Source organism: Phyllobates terribilis, unplaced genomic scaffold, assembly GCF_046119375.1.
Source record: "Phyllobates terribilis strain yellow unplaced genomic scaffold, ASM4611937v1 Scaffold_2__4_contigs__length_985480577, whole genome shotgun sequence".
NCBI classification, from domain to species: Eukaryota; Metazoa; Chordata; class Amphibia; order Anura; family Dendrobatidae; genus Phyllobates; species Phyllobates terribilis.
This window is the reverse complement of record NW_027362762.1, coordinates 809,672,048-809,689,810: the sequence shown is the minus strand read 5'-3', so window position 1 is coordinate 809,689,810 and position 17,763 is coordinate 809,672,048. Positions and strand designations below refer to the sequence as shown.

Here is a 17,763-nt window from a genome sequence, read left to right as displayed (position 1 = left end):
CAAGAGAATGGCAAGAGTGTGCAAAGCAGTCAAAGCAAAAGGTGGCTACTTTGAAGAACCTAGAATATAAGACATATTTTCAGTTGTTTCACACTTTTTTGTTAAGTATATAATTCCACATGTGTTAATTCATAGTTTTGATGCCTTCACCGTGAATGTACAATTGAGTCATGAAAATACAGAAAAATCTTTAAATGAGAAGGTGTGTCCAAACTTTTGGTCTGTACTGTATATATATATATATATATATATATATATATATATATATATATATATATATATATGTATATATCTATCTATACACATATACACTGACCGTAGTCAGTATATGTCTTACTATGTGCTCTCTCCTGCTGTTGATGACATCAAATTTTTTACTGTTGTACTCATTTTGAGTACTTCATTTTTGAGACTATGATTGTTTTTATTAAATACTCTTTTTTCTACAAGGATAATTGTCTTGGGCTTATTAGCATTTTTTTCCTTTCCTAAGCTCTTTTATGTTCACTTATTGGTTTATTATTATTATGCTTTTCTTATATAGCACTATCATATTCCGCATACATTATCATCCACTGTCACCTTATTATCACCTATCAGTATGTCTTTGGATGTGGGAGGAAACCAGAGTACGAGGAAACCCACGCAAACATGGGGACAGCAAACAAACTCCTTGCAGATGTTGTCCTTAGTGGGATTTGAACCCAGGATCTCAGCACTGCAAAGCAACAGTGCTAACCATTGAGCCACCTATTTGCCCTATACTCAGTCCTTTATTATATACCCTCAACCATATGTCACCAGACTTTATATTATTTTTCTTTTACAGGGTATTTTCTTGTGAGTTTATTTGATTTATTTATTGTAATAAAAAAGGCAATGTATTGCAAGTACAGGCGAATATAGAACTATGAGAAGCAAGATTTAGCTGTGTAATCAAACATTTGGCTATATCCAGAATGTACTGACATTGAAAGATGGGCAAATACAGTGGCATGTAAAAGTTTGGACACCCCTGGTCAAAATTACTGTAAGGCTATGTGCCCACGACGCAGAAATGTTCCGGATTTTTCCTGAGCGTTTCTGCATCTCCCTGGCAGAAAAAACGCATGCGGATTGTCCATGCAGATTGTCCATGCGGATTGTACATGTGGATTGTACATGCGGATTGTACATGCGTTTTCCTGCCAGGGACATGCGGATGTGAAGCGTTCTTCACATGCATTTCCGCATGTGGGTTGTCAAGCGCTTTCTAAGCGATTTTAGCATCACTTGGAAAGTGCTTGACAACTTGGTCACACTATAAATCCATGCCGTTTGCATGGATTTATATAGTGTGACTGTAAAGAATGGTAAAAAAAAAAAAAAAAATCTATACTGACCTTCTGATGGCCCCCGGAGTCTTTATCCGATGTGTCTCGGCTTGCCGGCAGCTCGCGGTACACTAAAGGACCTGCCGAAGTCAGCGTTCGCGTGACCCGTCACATGACTAAATGACGTCACGGCAGGTCCTTTTCAGACCATCGCGAGTTGCCGGCCAGCCAGGACGCATCGCTATGGACACCGGGGGCCATTAGAAGGTAAGTATAATATTTATTTTTTATTTTATTCTTTTTTTTTACAGGTACTATGCAGATGCAGTGATGCGGATTCCATGCGCTCCAATGCAAGTAAATGGCGGCGGAAATGCCACGTTTACGCAAAATAATTGGTAGTGCTGCAGATGTTGGGGAACATGGCAGACCTTCTACCAAGCATTTTTTAAGCATTTCTGCAGCGGAATTGCCGCTGCGGAAATGCTTAAAAAAACGCATAGTGGGCACACAGCCTTATTGTGAATAGTTAAGCAAGCTGAAGATGAAATGATCTTTAAAAGGCCTAAAGTTAAAGATGACACATTTCCTTTGTATTTTAGACAAAAGTAAAAAATATATTGTCATTGTTTACATTTTAAAAATTACAAAAAGGAAAATGGTCCGATGCAAAAGTTTGGGCACCCTTGGAGATTTGTGTGGTCAGATAACTTTGGCCAAGGTTTCAGACCTTAATTCGCCTGTTAGGGTTATGGCTTGTTCACTATCATTGTTAGGAAAGACCAGATGATGCAAATTTCCCAGCTTTATAAAAACCCAGCTTCCTCTAACCTTGTGCCAAAAATCAACAGCCATGGGTTCTTCTAAGCAGCTGCCTAACACTTTGAAAATGAAAATGGTGGAGGCCCGTAAAGTAGTAGAAGTCTATAAGAAGATAGCAAAGCATTTTCAAGTTGCCCTTTCCTCAGTTCGAAATATAATTAATAAATGGCAGTTAACAGGAACAAGAAAGGTCAAGAAAAGGTCTGGAAGACCAAGCAAAATTTCAGTGAGAGCTGCTCATAAGATTAATAAAGAGGCAAATCAGAACCCCGTCTTGACTGCAAAAGATCTTCAGAAAGACTTAGATTCTGGAGTTGTGGTACATTGTTCTATTGTTCAAAGACACCTGAACAAATATGGCCTTCATGAAAGAGTCATCAGAAGAAAACCTCTCCTGGGTCCTCAATATAAAATTCAGCGTCAGAAGTATGCAAAAGAACATCTAAACAAGCCTGATGCATTTTGGAAACAAGTCCTCTGGACCGATGAGGTTAAGATAGAACTCTTTGGCCACAATGATCAAAGGTATGTGTGGAGAAAAAAGGGCACAGAATTTCAGGAAAAGACAATCTCGCCAACAATTAAGCATGGAGGTGGATCAATCATGCTTTGGGGTTGTGTTGCAGCCAATGACACGGGGAACATTTCACGGGTAGAGGGAAGTATGGATTCAATGAAATTTCAACAAATTCTTGATGCAAACATAACACCATCTGTAAAACAGCTGACGTTGAAAAGAGGATGACTTCTACAAATGGATAATGATCCTAAACACAAGTCAAAATCCACAATAAACTACCTCAAAAGGCGCAAGCTGGGGTTTTGCAATGGCCCTCAAAGTCCCCTGATCTAAACATAATTGAAAATCTGTGGCTAGACCTCAAAATAGCAGTGCATGCAAGATGACACAGGAATCTCACAGAACTGGAAGAATTTTGCAAGGAAGAATGGATGAAAATCCCTCAAACAAAAATGTAAAGACTCTTGACTGACTACAAAAAGCGTTTACAAGCTGTGATACTTTCAAAAGGGAGTGTTACTAGGTAATAACCATGCAGGGTGCCCAAACTTTTGCCTTAGGCCATTTTCCTTTTTGTAATTTTTAAAATGTAAAAGATGAAAATATATATATAGTTTTTTGCCTAAAATACAAATGAAATGTGTCATCTTTAACTTTAGGCTTTTTAGAGATCATTTCATCTTCAACTTGATAACTGTTCACAATAAAAGTAATTTTGACCAGGGGTGCCCAAACTTTTACATGCCACTGTATGTGAATGTGATTTATACAAAGATTTATAAAAATGAAATATTTTCTTGAGGAAATATCATTCTACTCATTTACAAAACATACATTTGTTTTGAACAAGCTGTCCCTCCATCATCATTTGTTCACCTACTCAATTTTATAATTGACAGCTTGAAGAGGAGATGCGGGAAGACAAAAAAGAATTAAGGATGATGTTTTACAATTTTTCATTTTTTTTTTTCATAAAACACAATCTAGAAATTAAATATTTTACACTGGAACACTGAGACACAAGTTTCAACATAGACATTTAGACTATTTACACATAGGAACACAAATATACTATAAGACATACCATAACCTAGTGATGGATAATTAAATAGTTGAACACTATAAGGCTGTAACGCTGTGTGCACATGTTGCATTTTTGCTGCATTTTTTTCAGCGCAGATTTGTCACAAAACCTGAAGGGATTCCTGATGCCAGCAAAGTGAATGAGAATCCCGAAGTCTCATGCACATGTGCATGCTTATTTGCAGGGCTGTGGAGTCGGTAAGCCAAACCGCCAACTCCTCAATTTGCATGACATAAACTCCACGACTCCGACTCCCTCATACATGGCTCATGTTTAAGTGATAAATTTACTGTAGCACAGATTCATCTCAGCTAAAAGTCTAGACCCTTAGATGAAGAATAGGACAGACATCTATAGGACATTTCATAACTTTCCCAAATTCTTATGAAAAAATATTCCCCACAAACTGCATTGAACTACTGTACCCAATGTATCAGATATTTTAGGAGTTGGAGTCGGTCCATTTTATACCGACTCCGATTCCACCAAAATGGACATTGACTCCGACTCCACAGCCCTGCTTATTTGTGACTTGCAGATTTAAATCTGCAGTATGTCAATTCTTTCAGCGTTTTTGCTGCAGATTTCTCCCATAATAATGAATGGGGAAAAATCTGTACCAAAAATGTGGCAAAAATGTGTGTTTTTCAGCTGCGTTTTTACTGCCAAGAGATGCAGAAATTTCTCCACTAAATACTTAACGTTTGCACATACCCTTGGTCCTAGCATAAACTAAAATACTGGCCTAATGCCCAGTACATCAAACAAAAGGACATAGTAAAAGCCAAGATATGTACTGGGGTATGGTACAGGTACCCCTATACGCTGAGATTACCCTAATGTGTATTAGGTTCTGTCTGCATCCAGTTATTCACAGGATAGAGCCGCATGACAGGCTCAAGATAGATTTAAAATACACCAACCCAACTCTCTGTTGCTTTCATTATTTCAGGAGCTAAAAATTTTGGTTGACTATGATGACAATGGCTATCTTCTTCAAATCTTCACCAAGCCGGCGCAGGACAGACCGACCCTCTTCCTAGAAGTTATACAGAGATACAACCATTATGTGAGTCACTTTACAAATGTATATTTCCCTATATTTATAGTTTGTATTTCCAATAATATGGATGCAATTCTATCCTAATTCTAACCTCAGCCAGCGATCATGCATTTGCATTCATTGCCTGACCTGCACAAAGTAGATGAAAGCTAAAGGATAATTGTCCACTATGGTTTTAGTGTATAATTGCACCTTTGAAGAATGTCTCTAATCACTGTTAGGGCTATTTACTACCATTGCTCGAAGACAGAAATATGACCAAAGAGAACCATAGAAACCAATCATGGAAAAGCTTGAAACTTTAGAAATATATATATAAGTCAGACAGCTGATTTGAAACCTACAATTTGGCTAATATGTTTTAAATATTGCAAAAGATTTAGTGCATAGATGAGTAAACTTTATACGGACCTGTCATGGCAATCATCCAGCCCCATCTAAGAGCAACACATGAGAGGACACACTAAGAATAATGATGTGTAATATATGTGTGTGTATATATATATATATATATATATTACATACAGTGGGAGAAATAATTGTTTGATCCCTTGCTGTTTTTGTAAGTTTGCCCACTGACAAAGACATGAACAGTCTATAATTTTAAGGGTAGGTTAATTTTAACATTGAGAGATAGAATATCCCCCCAAAAAAATCAAGAAAATCACATTGTATAAATTAGATACATTATTTTGCATTTTGCAGTGAGAAATAAGTATTTGATCCCCTACAAACCATTGAGTTCTGGCTCCTACAGACCAGTTAGGCGCTCCTAATCAACTCGTTATCTGCATTAAAGACAGCTGTCTCACATAGTCACCTGTATAAAAGACTCCTGTCCACAGACTCAATTAATCAGTCAGACTCTAACCTCTACAACATGGGCAAGACCAAAGAGCTTTCTAAGGATGTCAGGGACAAGATCATAGACCTGCACAAAGCTGGAATGGGCTACAAAACCATAAGCAAGACTTTAGGTGAGAAGGAGACAACTGTTGGTACAATAGTAAGAAAATGGAAGAAATACAAAATGACTGTGAATCGGCATCGATCTGGGGCCTCATGCAAAATCTCACCTCGTGGGTATCCTTGACTATGAAGAAGGTAAGAGATCATCCTAAAACTACACGGGGGGAACTTGTTAATGATCTCAAGCAGCTGTGACCACAGTCACCAAGAATACCATTGGTAACACATTACGCCTTAAAGGTTTAAAATCCTGTAGTGCCCGCAAGGTCCCCCTACTCAAGAAGGCACATGTGCAGGCCCGTCTGATGTTTGCCAATGAATACCTGGATGATTCTGTGAGTTATTGGGAGAAGGTGCTGTGGTCAGATGAAAGAAAAATTTAGCTCTTTGGCATTAACTCAACTCATCGTGTTTGGAGGAAGAAGGATGAGTACAGCCCTAAAAACATCGTCCCAATCGTGAAGCATGGTGGGGGAATCATTATACTTTGGGGGTGCTTTTCTGCAAAGGGGACATGACGACTGCACCGTACTGAAGGGAAGATAGTTGGGGTCATGTATCGCAAGATTTTGGCCAACAACCTCCTTCCCTCAGTAATAGCATTGAAGATGGGTCGTGGCTGGGTCTTCCAGCAAGACAATGACCCAAAACAGCCAAGGCAACAAAGGAGTGGCTCAAAAAGAATCACAGTAAGGTCATGGAGTGGCCTAGCCAGTCTCCAGACCTTAATCCCATGGAAAACTTATGGAGGGAATTGAAGCTCCGAGTTGCCAAGCGACAGCCTCAAAATCTTAATGATTTAGAGATGATCTGCAAAGAGGAGTGGACCAAAATACCTCCTGACGTGCGCAAACCTCCTCCTCAACCAGAAAAGACGTCTGCCTGCTGTGCTTGCCAACAAGGGTTTTGCCACCAAGTATTAAGTGTTGTTTGCCAGAGGGATCAAATACTTATTTCTCACTGCAAATAATTTATCTAATTTATACAATGTGATTTTCTTGAATTTTTTGGGATATTCTATCTCTCAATGTTAAAATTAACCTACCCTTAAAATTATAGACTGTTCATGTCTTTTGTCAGTGGGCAAACTTACAAAAACAGCAAGGGATCAAATACTTATTTCCCCCACTGTATATACAGTACAGACCAAAAGTTTGGACACACCTTCTCATTTAAAGATTTTTCTGTATTTTCATGACTTTGAGAATTGTACATTAACACTAAAGGCATCAAAACTATGAATTAACACATGTGGAATTATATACTTAACAAAAAAAGTGTGAAACAACTGAAAATATGTCTTATATTCTAGGTTCTTCAAAGTAGCCACCTTTTGCTTTGATGACTGCTTTGCACACTCTTGGCATTCTCTTGATGAGCTTCAAGAAGTAGTCACCGGAAATGGTCTTCCCACAATCTTGAAGGAGTTCCCAGAGATGCTTAGCACTTGATGGCCCTTTTGCCTTCACTCTGCAGTCCAGCTCACCCCAAACCATTTCGATTGGGTTCAGGTCTGGTGACTGTGGAGGCCAGGTCATCTGGCGTAGCACCCCATCACTCTCCTTCTTGGTCAAATAGCCCTTACACAGCCTGGAGGTGTGTTTGGGGTCATTGTCCTGTTGAAAAATAAATGATGGTCCAACTAAACGCAAACCGGATGGAATAGCATGACGCTACAAGATGCTGTGGTAGCCATGCTGGTTCAGTATGCCTTCAATTTTGAATAAATCCCCAACAGTGTCACGAGCAAAGCACCCCCACACCATCACACCTCCTCCTCCATGCTTCACGGTGGGAACCAGGCATGTAGAGTCCATCCGTTCACCTTTTCTGCGTCGCACAAAGACACGGTGGTTGGAACCAAAAATCTCAAATTTGGACTCATCAGACCAAAGCACAGATTTCCACTGGTCTAATGTCCATTCCTCGTGTTCTTTAGCCCAAACAAGTCTCTTCTGCTTGTTGCCTGTCCTTAGCAGTGGTTTCCTAGCAGCTATTTTACCATGAAGGCCTGCTGCACAAAGTCTCCTCTTAACAGTTGTTGTAGAGATGTGTCTGCTGCTAGAACTCTGTGTGGCATTGACCTGGTCGCTAATCTGAGCTGCTGTTAACCTGCGATTTCTGAGGCTGGAGACTCGGATAAACTTATCCTCAGAAGCAGAGGTGACTCTTGGTCTTCCTTTCCTGGGGCGGTCCTCATGTGAGCCAGTTTCTTTGTAGCACTTGATGGTTTTTGCAACTGCACTTGGGGACACTTTCAAAGTTTGCCCAATTTTTCGCACTGACTGACCTTCATTTCTTAAAGTAATGATGGCCACTCGTTTTTCTTTACTTAGAATTTGTATTATGGCAAGAAAAAAGCAGCTAACAGTCTATTCAGTAGGACTATCAGCTGTGTATCCACCAGACTTCTGCACAACACAACTGATGGTCCCAACCCCATTTAGAAGGCAAGAAATCTCACTTATTAAACCTGACAGGGCACACCTGTGAAGTGAAAACCATTTAAGGTGACTACCTCTTGAAGCTCATCAAGAGAATGCCAAGAGTGTGCAAAGCAGTCATGAAAGCAAAAGGTGGCTATTTTGAAGAACCTAGAATATAAGACATATTTTCAGTTGTTTCACACTTTTTTGTTAAGTATATAATTCCACATGTGTTAATTCATAGTTTTGATGCCTTCAGTGTGAATGTACAATTTTCAAAGTCATGAAAATGCAGAAAAATCTTTAAATGAGGTGTGTCCAAACTTTTGGTCTGTACTGTATATATAAATATAATTACTTATCTTTTCTAGCAGATTTACTTGTCTGTTCCAGACGGTTTTTCTGTATAATACATATACAGAGTAGGTGTCAATCATTGTGGATGGCTGGGGAGGCATCCCTCTGGACTTGTACTGATGACAAGTGCTTGCAAACATTCACATATTGTGAGGAGTCAGCTCTGGGGTAGACGCAGGTTCACATAGGAATGCAGTCCGCAGCTTCAAAAACAAACTGGTGGTTTATTAAGTGTCCATAAACCAGTCAGGAAAACAAAACATAACAGCCTCTTCCTGGCACAAAAAGGTATAACGGAACAAAAACTCCAAAATAACCAGTCCATACAGCACAGCCTCAGCCGTTTAAATAAAGTGCTTTTCTCTGCCTCCAGCAGAATCTGAGCAGCACATGCAAGGCTTGCTCACCTTGCACAACACACTGAGACAGGCTCAGCTGTCTTAAATCAGGCCGTCCAAGACCTGGACTGGAGATAAGTGAGCAGCTGATCTCCCCCAGCTTTCAGCTGCTCGTAAAACCCAGCGATATAATCCGGGTCCATTAACTACCTCTCAGCACTGTGTGTGCTGGAGCCTGCTTTTCCGACTCCTACATCACCAAGGCTTGGCACCTTGGGGACACATACCTCCCTTCCACGACCTGTCCAGCTGCAACCTTACAATATATATATTTTTTGTTGTATCTTTTTGATATACCGCCAATATAGAAATATAATAAGCCTGTCTGAAAAAAATCCTTAAAGGAGCTGTCAGATCTCAGAAGTTAAATCTGTAGTAACTATGTAACTGCAGACTGCTGAATTATGACAGTGTGTGGTGCGCACACTGTCAGGCTTCCCCTGTATTTCCCCTGCGAGTGGAAGGTCAAGTGATTTGACATGACAGTCAAGGGGGATGAGACTAGTCGGCACTTGACCGCAAGTGATCAAATCACATAGAATCATAGAATGTTAAGAGTTGGAAGGGACCTCCATGGTCATCATGTCCAACCCCCTGCTCAATGCAGGATTCACTAAACTATCTCAGATAGATGTCTGTCCAGCCTGTTTGAAGACTTCCATTGAAGGAGAACTCACCACCTCTCGTGGCCGCCTGTTCCACTCCGCAATCTCCCTCACTGTCAATTTTTTTTTCAGATATCTAATCTGTATCTTCTCCCTTTCAGTTTCATTCCATTGTTTCTCGTGTTTCCATGAGAAATGAGAATAAGGATAATCTCTCTATACTGTGACATCCTTTCAGATATTTATTAAGTCTCCTCTGAGTCTTCTTTTTTGCAAGCTAAACAGTCCCAGATCCTTTAACTGTTCCTCATAGGACATAGTTTGCAGTCCGCTCACCATTCTTGTCGCTCTTCTCTGAACTTGCTCCAGTTTTTCGATGTCTTTTTTTAAAATGTTCTGCCCAGAACTGGACACAGTATTCCAGGTGAGGCCTGACCAAGGAGTAGTAGAGGGGGATAATTACTTCCCGTGATCTAGACTGTATGATTCTCTTAATACATCCCAGAATGCGGTTTGCCTTTTTTTGCTGCTGCATCACATACAAGTAGTCAAGTGACAGCACACCCGCATGGGGAATACATGTCCATCTTGACAGTGTGCTCATCACACACCATCATAAATTGGCAGTCTGCACTCACATAGAGAACCGTAGTCTTTTCTTCTGAGAGTGGACAACCCCTTTAATTGGAAATTTCCAATGCTAGGTAACAACTCTATTTTCCACACTGTCTGGTAGAACCAGAAAATAAACAGACCTCCAAAGCTTTTCATGAAGAGGGCTTAAAAATTACACTGGGAATCATTTTAAATAGAGAACTTATTTGATATTACAAGGGCAAAAGCAGAGATAGGCTCTTAGGTTGGGCACTACATTTTGTAACATAGTAAATTAACAATTTAACAGTGATTATTAGTGATGAGCAAGCATGCTCGTTACTTGAGATTTATGAGCATGCTCGGATGTTTTCCAAGTATCTTCTGCGTGCTCGAATGCGAGCACGCCGCAAATACTCGGTGAGCACCTGAGCATGCTCGCCGAAATGGTTAACAGAGCACGCTCGTTCATCACTAGTGATTATACATTAGGCCTATTATGTAATAGGCATAAAAAATCCACAACAATATTTTGTACCTATATCAGGCTTGAAGACATTGCCTCAGGAAAACCGGCCTTTCCAGATTAAAGCTGCTGCTATTGAAGCCGCCATCAGTAGCTAGATCAATAAGTAGGACACATAGACAAGGTTTATCTTTGTGAGAACACTCTTTAGCGCCATCCTCGATACATTTACAGCACTGGAGCCAAATGCAGAACTTACATCGATGTCAGCTGAAAATCAAAGCAGTCAATTTACTGCAGCAGCCACAATAAGATAACTGTGATCACATCCGGTTAACCACTCAAGAGTCTACGGTTAATAGTTACTGCGGCCTCTAAGCAGTTAAACAGAGGGAGTCTGCTCCCTCTGTCACCTTACTTGTGCACAATTTCCTCTAACTGGAACACATTTCTGAATAATCTTTGACCTTTTGAATGTTGTTACATTGTACACTGTTCTGGTGAATAGAATAGTACAGTTTTCCTGTTTTTACTGAAGATGTTTGCAAGCTAAAAAAGATAATTGCATAATTGGGTTGCTGTGCCCTTTTCTTATACATGTTATGAATATGGTGTAGGAGAGCACCGACTGCACAAACCTGTGGGTCATTGATTTTGAATTGTGTAGGAAGGTCTTAACGCTTCAGTTCCACACCAATAGGCACAATGCACTTCAATACAGATGTACTGCAGTGTATTGCTGAAACAATCAAGAACTCACATGCTCAAGTCCTGCAATTGGGATAAGATAAAAAAAAGTTAAAGAAGCTTGATAAATGGGTCCTGAGTGATACGGGCTGATACGTCACAGACATATCAATAAGAAACTGACAACTTTGCTTTCATAGTGCAGCCATCTTTTGTTGTTCATAAAAAATATAGATTCTTCTTTTCAGTAGCATTGTGAATATTATGTTGATATTATTTGTACAATATCGCTTACTAGCGAAGATGCATTAGGAGGGAGTTATGCACACAATATTGAAGTGTCCATGCAACCAATCAGGTCACTAAAATTAGGCTAGGTTTAGATAATGGAATAGAAAAATAGAAATCCAAACACTAGTGTGAACACAGCCTTAATTTTCAAGCTGGTTTTGCAAAAATTACAGTTCAAATCTGATGCTATGCTGATTCGATACTATGGGCAACAGTGAGTTTTGCTAAACATTGTATATGGACTGCCAAGTTGAAGGTTCAGAAACTTCTGACCAGCGCCTGCTTTGCTATTTAATATTACCTGTATTCTCTTGTCTCTGGGAAAAGTTTGAGGTCCAAGCTCACACTCACTCAGTGTACACTTCTGACACGATCAATAGACATTTTAATGATATGCAATTGTTTAAAATAATGTAAACAAAGTTTTCATCTAAATTTATTCGGTATCGAGTATAAACACCAAAAACAGAAATACACGCACTTACACTCCCTGGTATGTTATCAATGAGGTTATTAATGGTTGTCTGAGGAATGTTCTGCTACGCTGAATGCACTTAGGCACACAAATCATCAATATCCGCTGCTGGCAGCTCCCTTTGCAATTACCAACCATTGACGTCCCAGAGGTGCTTGATGCCAGACAAGTCCAAAGATGTTGCAGGCCATGGTAGCACTTTTTTGGCCATGGAGGCTGCTCACAGTAGCACAATGTGGTAGGCCATTATCATGTTGAAAAACGGCTCGTTGGCTTCATGACCAAATCAATGCTACGCCAAGCTATTAGTCTACCTGGAATGAAGACTAGAGGGGCCTGGCTATTTTACTTTACGCCACCCCACATCATAATCCCGCAAGAAAAAACAGTTCAATGTTTCCTTGTGAAAGCTTCTTCATGGCATTGGCCATGTGGTCTCCAGACCAATCTCCATCTATCAGTGCATCCAGGACTCATCGCTGAATAGGATAGACCTCTATTCCAGCCTCCATTGCTTTGCACCATCATAGCCTTTGAGAGCGGAGGCATAAGGTCAAGGAAACACATGTAGCTGGTTGTCTGGCTTGTAGACTAATGTCGTAATGGTTTGTGTAAACACTATTTGACGCCTTGGGCTTCATATGTGATGTTCAATTTCACATTCAGTAAAAAATTACCTACTACGCACAACGCTTTGTATCTGAGGAGATGTGGGCAATTCCATGAAGAGTCCTTAATGAGGAAACATCGCACCGATTCATTCTTCTAATCTAATGATCCATCCATGCAGAGGTTTACCTCTGTGCACCTTTTCATAAAATTTTGTTTGTTGAACAGTGCTGACATCTTGGCCTAAGAGCGATGTGATCTGCCAGAGTGAAAAATCAAGGTTTCTAAGTTCGAGGATTCCGTCCATCTTGGTGTTACAAGAAGAGTATATATACAATAGAGAGCCCCAGCACAGCTTATACAATAAACCTGCATGCATAATTTGTATACATATAGTCAATTGTATTGATTTTATTTATTTTGCAGGGATTTGGAGCGGGTAACTTCAAATCTCTGTTTGAAGCAATAGAAGCAGATCAAGACGCCAGGGGAAATCTTACCGTCTACACTGAAAATGGAGAACCTCAGGCGTTTAATTGAAGAAACACAATCTGGAATAGATGTCAATATTCTTCCTTTTCTGTGTAAACAATGAAATACCTTACACCTGAGTCATCAGAGATCATAAAGCGTACTCTCTTTATGTCCCCATAATATTACTATACTCTGACATCTCAGTGTTTTCATAGAAATAGTGGATCCCACAGTAACAAATTGAAGTATTTTATTTTTTGGGGGATTGTTAATGTTTTCCTATGTTAACACTAGGCTCAAAGAAGACTTAGACAGGGAGAACACACTAACTCCTTGCAGATGTTGTAATTGATGGTATATGAACCTAGGAGCCCAGCAATGCAAAGCAACAGTGCTAACTACCGAGCCACCATTCCTATAGACCGTAAGCCTGCAAGGACAGGGCTCTCTCCTTTCTGTACCAGTCTGTCATTGTTAGTTTCTTCACCATATCTTATATTTGCATCTTGTATGTAACCTCTTCTCATGTACAGCACCATGGAATCATTGGTTCTCCAAAAATAAATACTAATAATAAACTTTTTCTTCTAGTGGACCACTGAAAATTTTAGGCCATGTCACCACATGCAAAAAAAAAAGCAGGTGTCCACATCAAAATACGCAATAGCAATCTGCTCTGATTATTGTATTTTTGCTGTGTTTTTGAAGCAGTAATTCTATAATGTGTTTTTAGTGCAGAAATGCTGGGATTCTGCACTTCGCAAAATCCTGATGACAGGTTCAATTTAAGTAACCTACAGGCACTGTCAGGTTAGCGCGGTTACACTGATTAAAATGATACCTGGGTTGAAGAAATCCATCTTGTTATTGTTGAGTAATCAGTGTTTGCAGTTTGGAGTTAATGATATGCCCGTGCTCCGGAGCAGCCTGTGGGCGAGTCTTTATTTGGTGCTCTGGCCTTATCGTAATCAGTTTTTAATACAGATTTTCTGTTAAGTCTTGCTCTCTTTTAATCTTGTACTGACCTTAAGAATTTCAAAATCCCATTCTTCCAGTTTTACATCTGCTACAATGCACAAAGCCAGAACATGCTCCATACAGACACTTGAAAGGGATTGTTTAGCACTATTCTCTTGTGGGTGTGAAAAGATGCTATACATGCTGTGCATGACACATGCCAAAGCAATATGCAATTTGCCTCTTCAGAGAGGAAGAGGATTTGAACTCTATAGCGCCACCTGTTGGAAGCAGCAATCCTACAAGTCCTACATGTAACTAACTATCCTAAGTCATATTACAAGGCTTGTTAAAGAGTCGATAGTGACTTGTAGGATTGCTGTTTCCAACAGGTGGCGCTATAGAGTTCAAGTCCTTTTCCTCTCTGAAGAGGCAATTCGCATATTAAATTTCCCAGAGGAGCATTGCACGGCGAATAATCCTCCTTACATTGGCATGCCAGAGGCGGTATGTCACTCTCCACAAGGAGAAACGTACCCCCTTAGACCACATGCCAAAGCAGTCGTTCAATGCCTTACAAGTATCATGCCATTTTGCCTCATAAGAGTATAAACCTGTGCCTGTCATACACATGTCCTGCATAGGCAACATACTGAGCTAACAGATTCATCTTAAAGCAACATATTGAAAAGTTACCCAAATGATATGAAACTAAAAGAGTAATATAAAAGATACAGATGAGAAAAAATATGCAGATCTGCACTGCCTCATTGAATAACATTTTCTTGCATTGCACTCGTCCGATTTACACACTAGTGTGAGCGAGCACATGCCGTGAAGGTTTGAAGAATTCATAAAAATCACAGTAATACAAGTGTGTATGCATATATATATTTACACACATATACACCATCATTTTATTATATACAGTGTTTAATATAAATTAGTCCACCCCCTTTGAACAGTAAAATTTTAATCATTATCTCACTGAACACAAGAACAATTTTCAAAATATTGACACAACGGAGTTTCACAGAACATTTTTTTAAGCCATAACATGAAAATAAAGTTAATAATATAACTTTCACTATAAGATCTTCAGTTTTACTCAAATTAGTTGATGCAAAAGTGAAGACATCCCACATCAAAAACTACTACATCTAGTATTTTGTATGACCTCCATAATTTTTAAGGACAGCGCCAAGTCTTCTATATGGAATGAACAAGTTGGTGACATATTGCAACATCTATTGTTTTCCATTCTTCAAGAACGACCTCTTTTAGAGCCTGGATGTTGGATAGAGAGTGATGGTAAACTTGTCTCTTCTGAATTCCCCATAGGTGTTTCAGTTGGGTTCAGATCAGGACATGTACTTGGCCAGTGAATCACTTTCATTCTATTCTTCCTCAGAAATGCACAAATACTTCTCTTTCAATTGCAAAAGTGCACGTCTACCAATGGCACGGTGTGATGGTAGCATTTTCTCTTTCAATATAGAGCAGTACATCTGTGAATACATTATACCATCAACGAAATGTAGCTCCCTGACACCAGCAGCCCCGCGTAAGGACAATGGCACCCCATGATTCATTGTAGGCACCATGCATTTTTCTAAATGCATGATGCCTACAATGAAACAAGCTGCTGGCATTGTCCTTATGTGGCGCTCCAGAAGTGCTGCTGGTGTCAGGCAGATGACATCTGGGTGACAGCGTGGCAAATCAGGGTTGTTCATGGGCGGAGCCAATTTTTTGGCATGAACAAGCCGGAACCCCGAACACAAACCCAAATTTGAAACGCCGAACAAATTCGCTCAACACTAGTCAGGAGCTACATTTCATTGATGGTATGTTGAATTGACAGATGTATTATATTTTGTGTTGTTCCGATACACACAAAGGAACTAACCATGTGTATAACAAAACTTATGTAATTGGAATAATTTTCTGGGATAAATACTTCATTTTCTGGAACAATTTCAATGGTGCCAACACTTTCGGTCATGACTAAGCCATTAGTGCATAACAATTAACATACTGTGTACAATTTTGGACTCCAGTGTATAACAAGAACATAGCTGAACTAGAGCGGGTACAGCAAAGAGTGACCACAGTTATTAAGGGAACTGGTGGACTGCAGCACGAAGACAGGTTATCAAACTTGAAGTTATTCAGTACAGAAAAACGAAGGCTTAGGGACGATCTTTTTTCAATATACAGGTATATGAATGTTTCTAATGATCTTTTTTACACCTAGGCCTGCTAAGGTGACAAGGGGGCATTATCTACATCCAGAGAAGGGGATTTACCGTATTTTTCGGACTATGAGGGCTCGCTCCCACTTGCAATTAAATCGGACAAATGCAATACAATTAGAAATCGGATTGCATTCGTACCAATTTAATCCTATGCTTGTGTTTTCAATGGCGTTTTTTTTTTTCATGCTCAAATCGGATTGCAATCGGACGGAAAAAAAAACATATGATGCGATTCCATCCGCAAATTGGATCACACGCACCCATATAAGCCTATGGGTGCGTGTGAAACATCACACTGCACTCGGATATAACCCCAGTGCAGTGCAATTCCCGCCGACGCTGTTAACAGAAAAGATGGAAAAAATAATTTCTCTGTCTCCTCCGCAACTCTGCTGCGATCCTCTCATGCGAGAGGATCAGAGCACAGACACTCGGCTCACGCTCGCAGCAGAGCAGGAGCCGAGTGTCATTAGCATATCACATCGGATGCTATTCGCTATTGGGACTCTGGCCCAAGACGCACCTTAGTATAAGATGCATCCCAGGTTTATACAGCAGAAAATTGAAGAAAAATTTTTCCTATTAGTTAAAACTTCCCTGGTGGTGTAAAGTCAAAGGATCATTATCAAAAATTTTAATGTACTAGTATAGAATAGGGAAGTAATAAATCTATTGTTAGTATTTCTCTGTAGTGTGTTATACACACACAGCTCTGCTACATGCATTCTATATGTACATATATAGCTATACACAGCTCTGCTACATGTACATTTACAGACACACACAGCTCTGCTACATGTATTTACGAACACACACAGCTGATACCCATTTACCACCCACTCCTGAGAAAAAATACTGACCAAATACTGATAGTGGGGCCATGGCCTTACAGTGCTGCTCACTATTATTGGCACCCTTTCATTTTTTTCCACTAGTTCCTCAGGATTTTTTAACTAGTGGTCCAAAGTAATCCAATAAAACATTTTTCAAGTTCCATATTGCAATTTCAAAGAGGAAACAGCATGTTCAACAATAAAGGCACCCCTAATTAATACCTGGTTGCACACCCTTTGGCATTTATGACAGCCTCCAAACGTTTCTTGTAGCCATCTATAAGCTTCTTACACTTCCCATCTGGAATTTTCTCCCACTCTTCCTTTGCAGTTTGTTCAAGCTCTTGAATGTTTTCAGGGTTCTTTTTCCCAATGGCAGATTTCAGCTCACCCCAAAGATTTTCAATGGGACTGAGGCCAGGACTCATTGCTGGCCACTTTAGAACAGTCCATTTTTCTTTTTCAACCATTCCTGTGTACCTTTGGATTTGTGCTTTGGGTCACTGTCTTCCTGGAGGACCCATGATCGTTGACTCAAACCAAGTTTTCTTACACTGGGTAG

General features: G+C 39.8%; 1 protein-coding gene across 2 annotated transcripts in view; it reads left to right on the top strand.

Annotated features, from left to right (window-relative positions):
• Positions 1–13,748, top strand: part of LOC141230226 (4-hydroxyphenylpyruvate dioxygenase) — a 96,721-nt gene extending 82,973 nt beyond the window's left edge. For both annotated transcript variants that reach the window (XM_073667578.1, XM_073667577.1), the window contains 2 exons: positions 4,692–4,808; positions 13,106–13,748. In XM_073667578.1, coding sequence (XP_073523679.1) covers positions 4,692–4,808; positions 13,106–13,219 — 231 coding nt within the window. In that variant the 3' untranslated portion in view covers positions 13,220–13,748. The remainder of the gene's footprint in view (positions 1–4,691; positions 4,809–13,105) is intronic.
• The last annotated feature ends 4,015 nt before the right edge of the window (positions 13,749–17,763 follow it).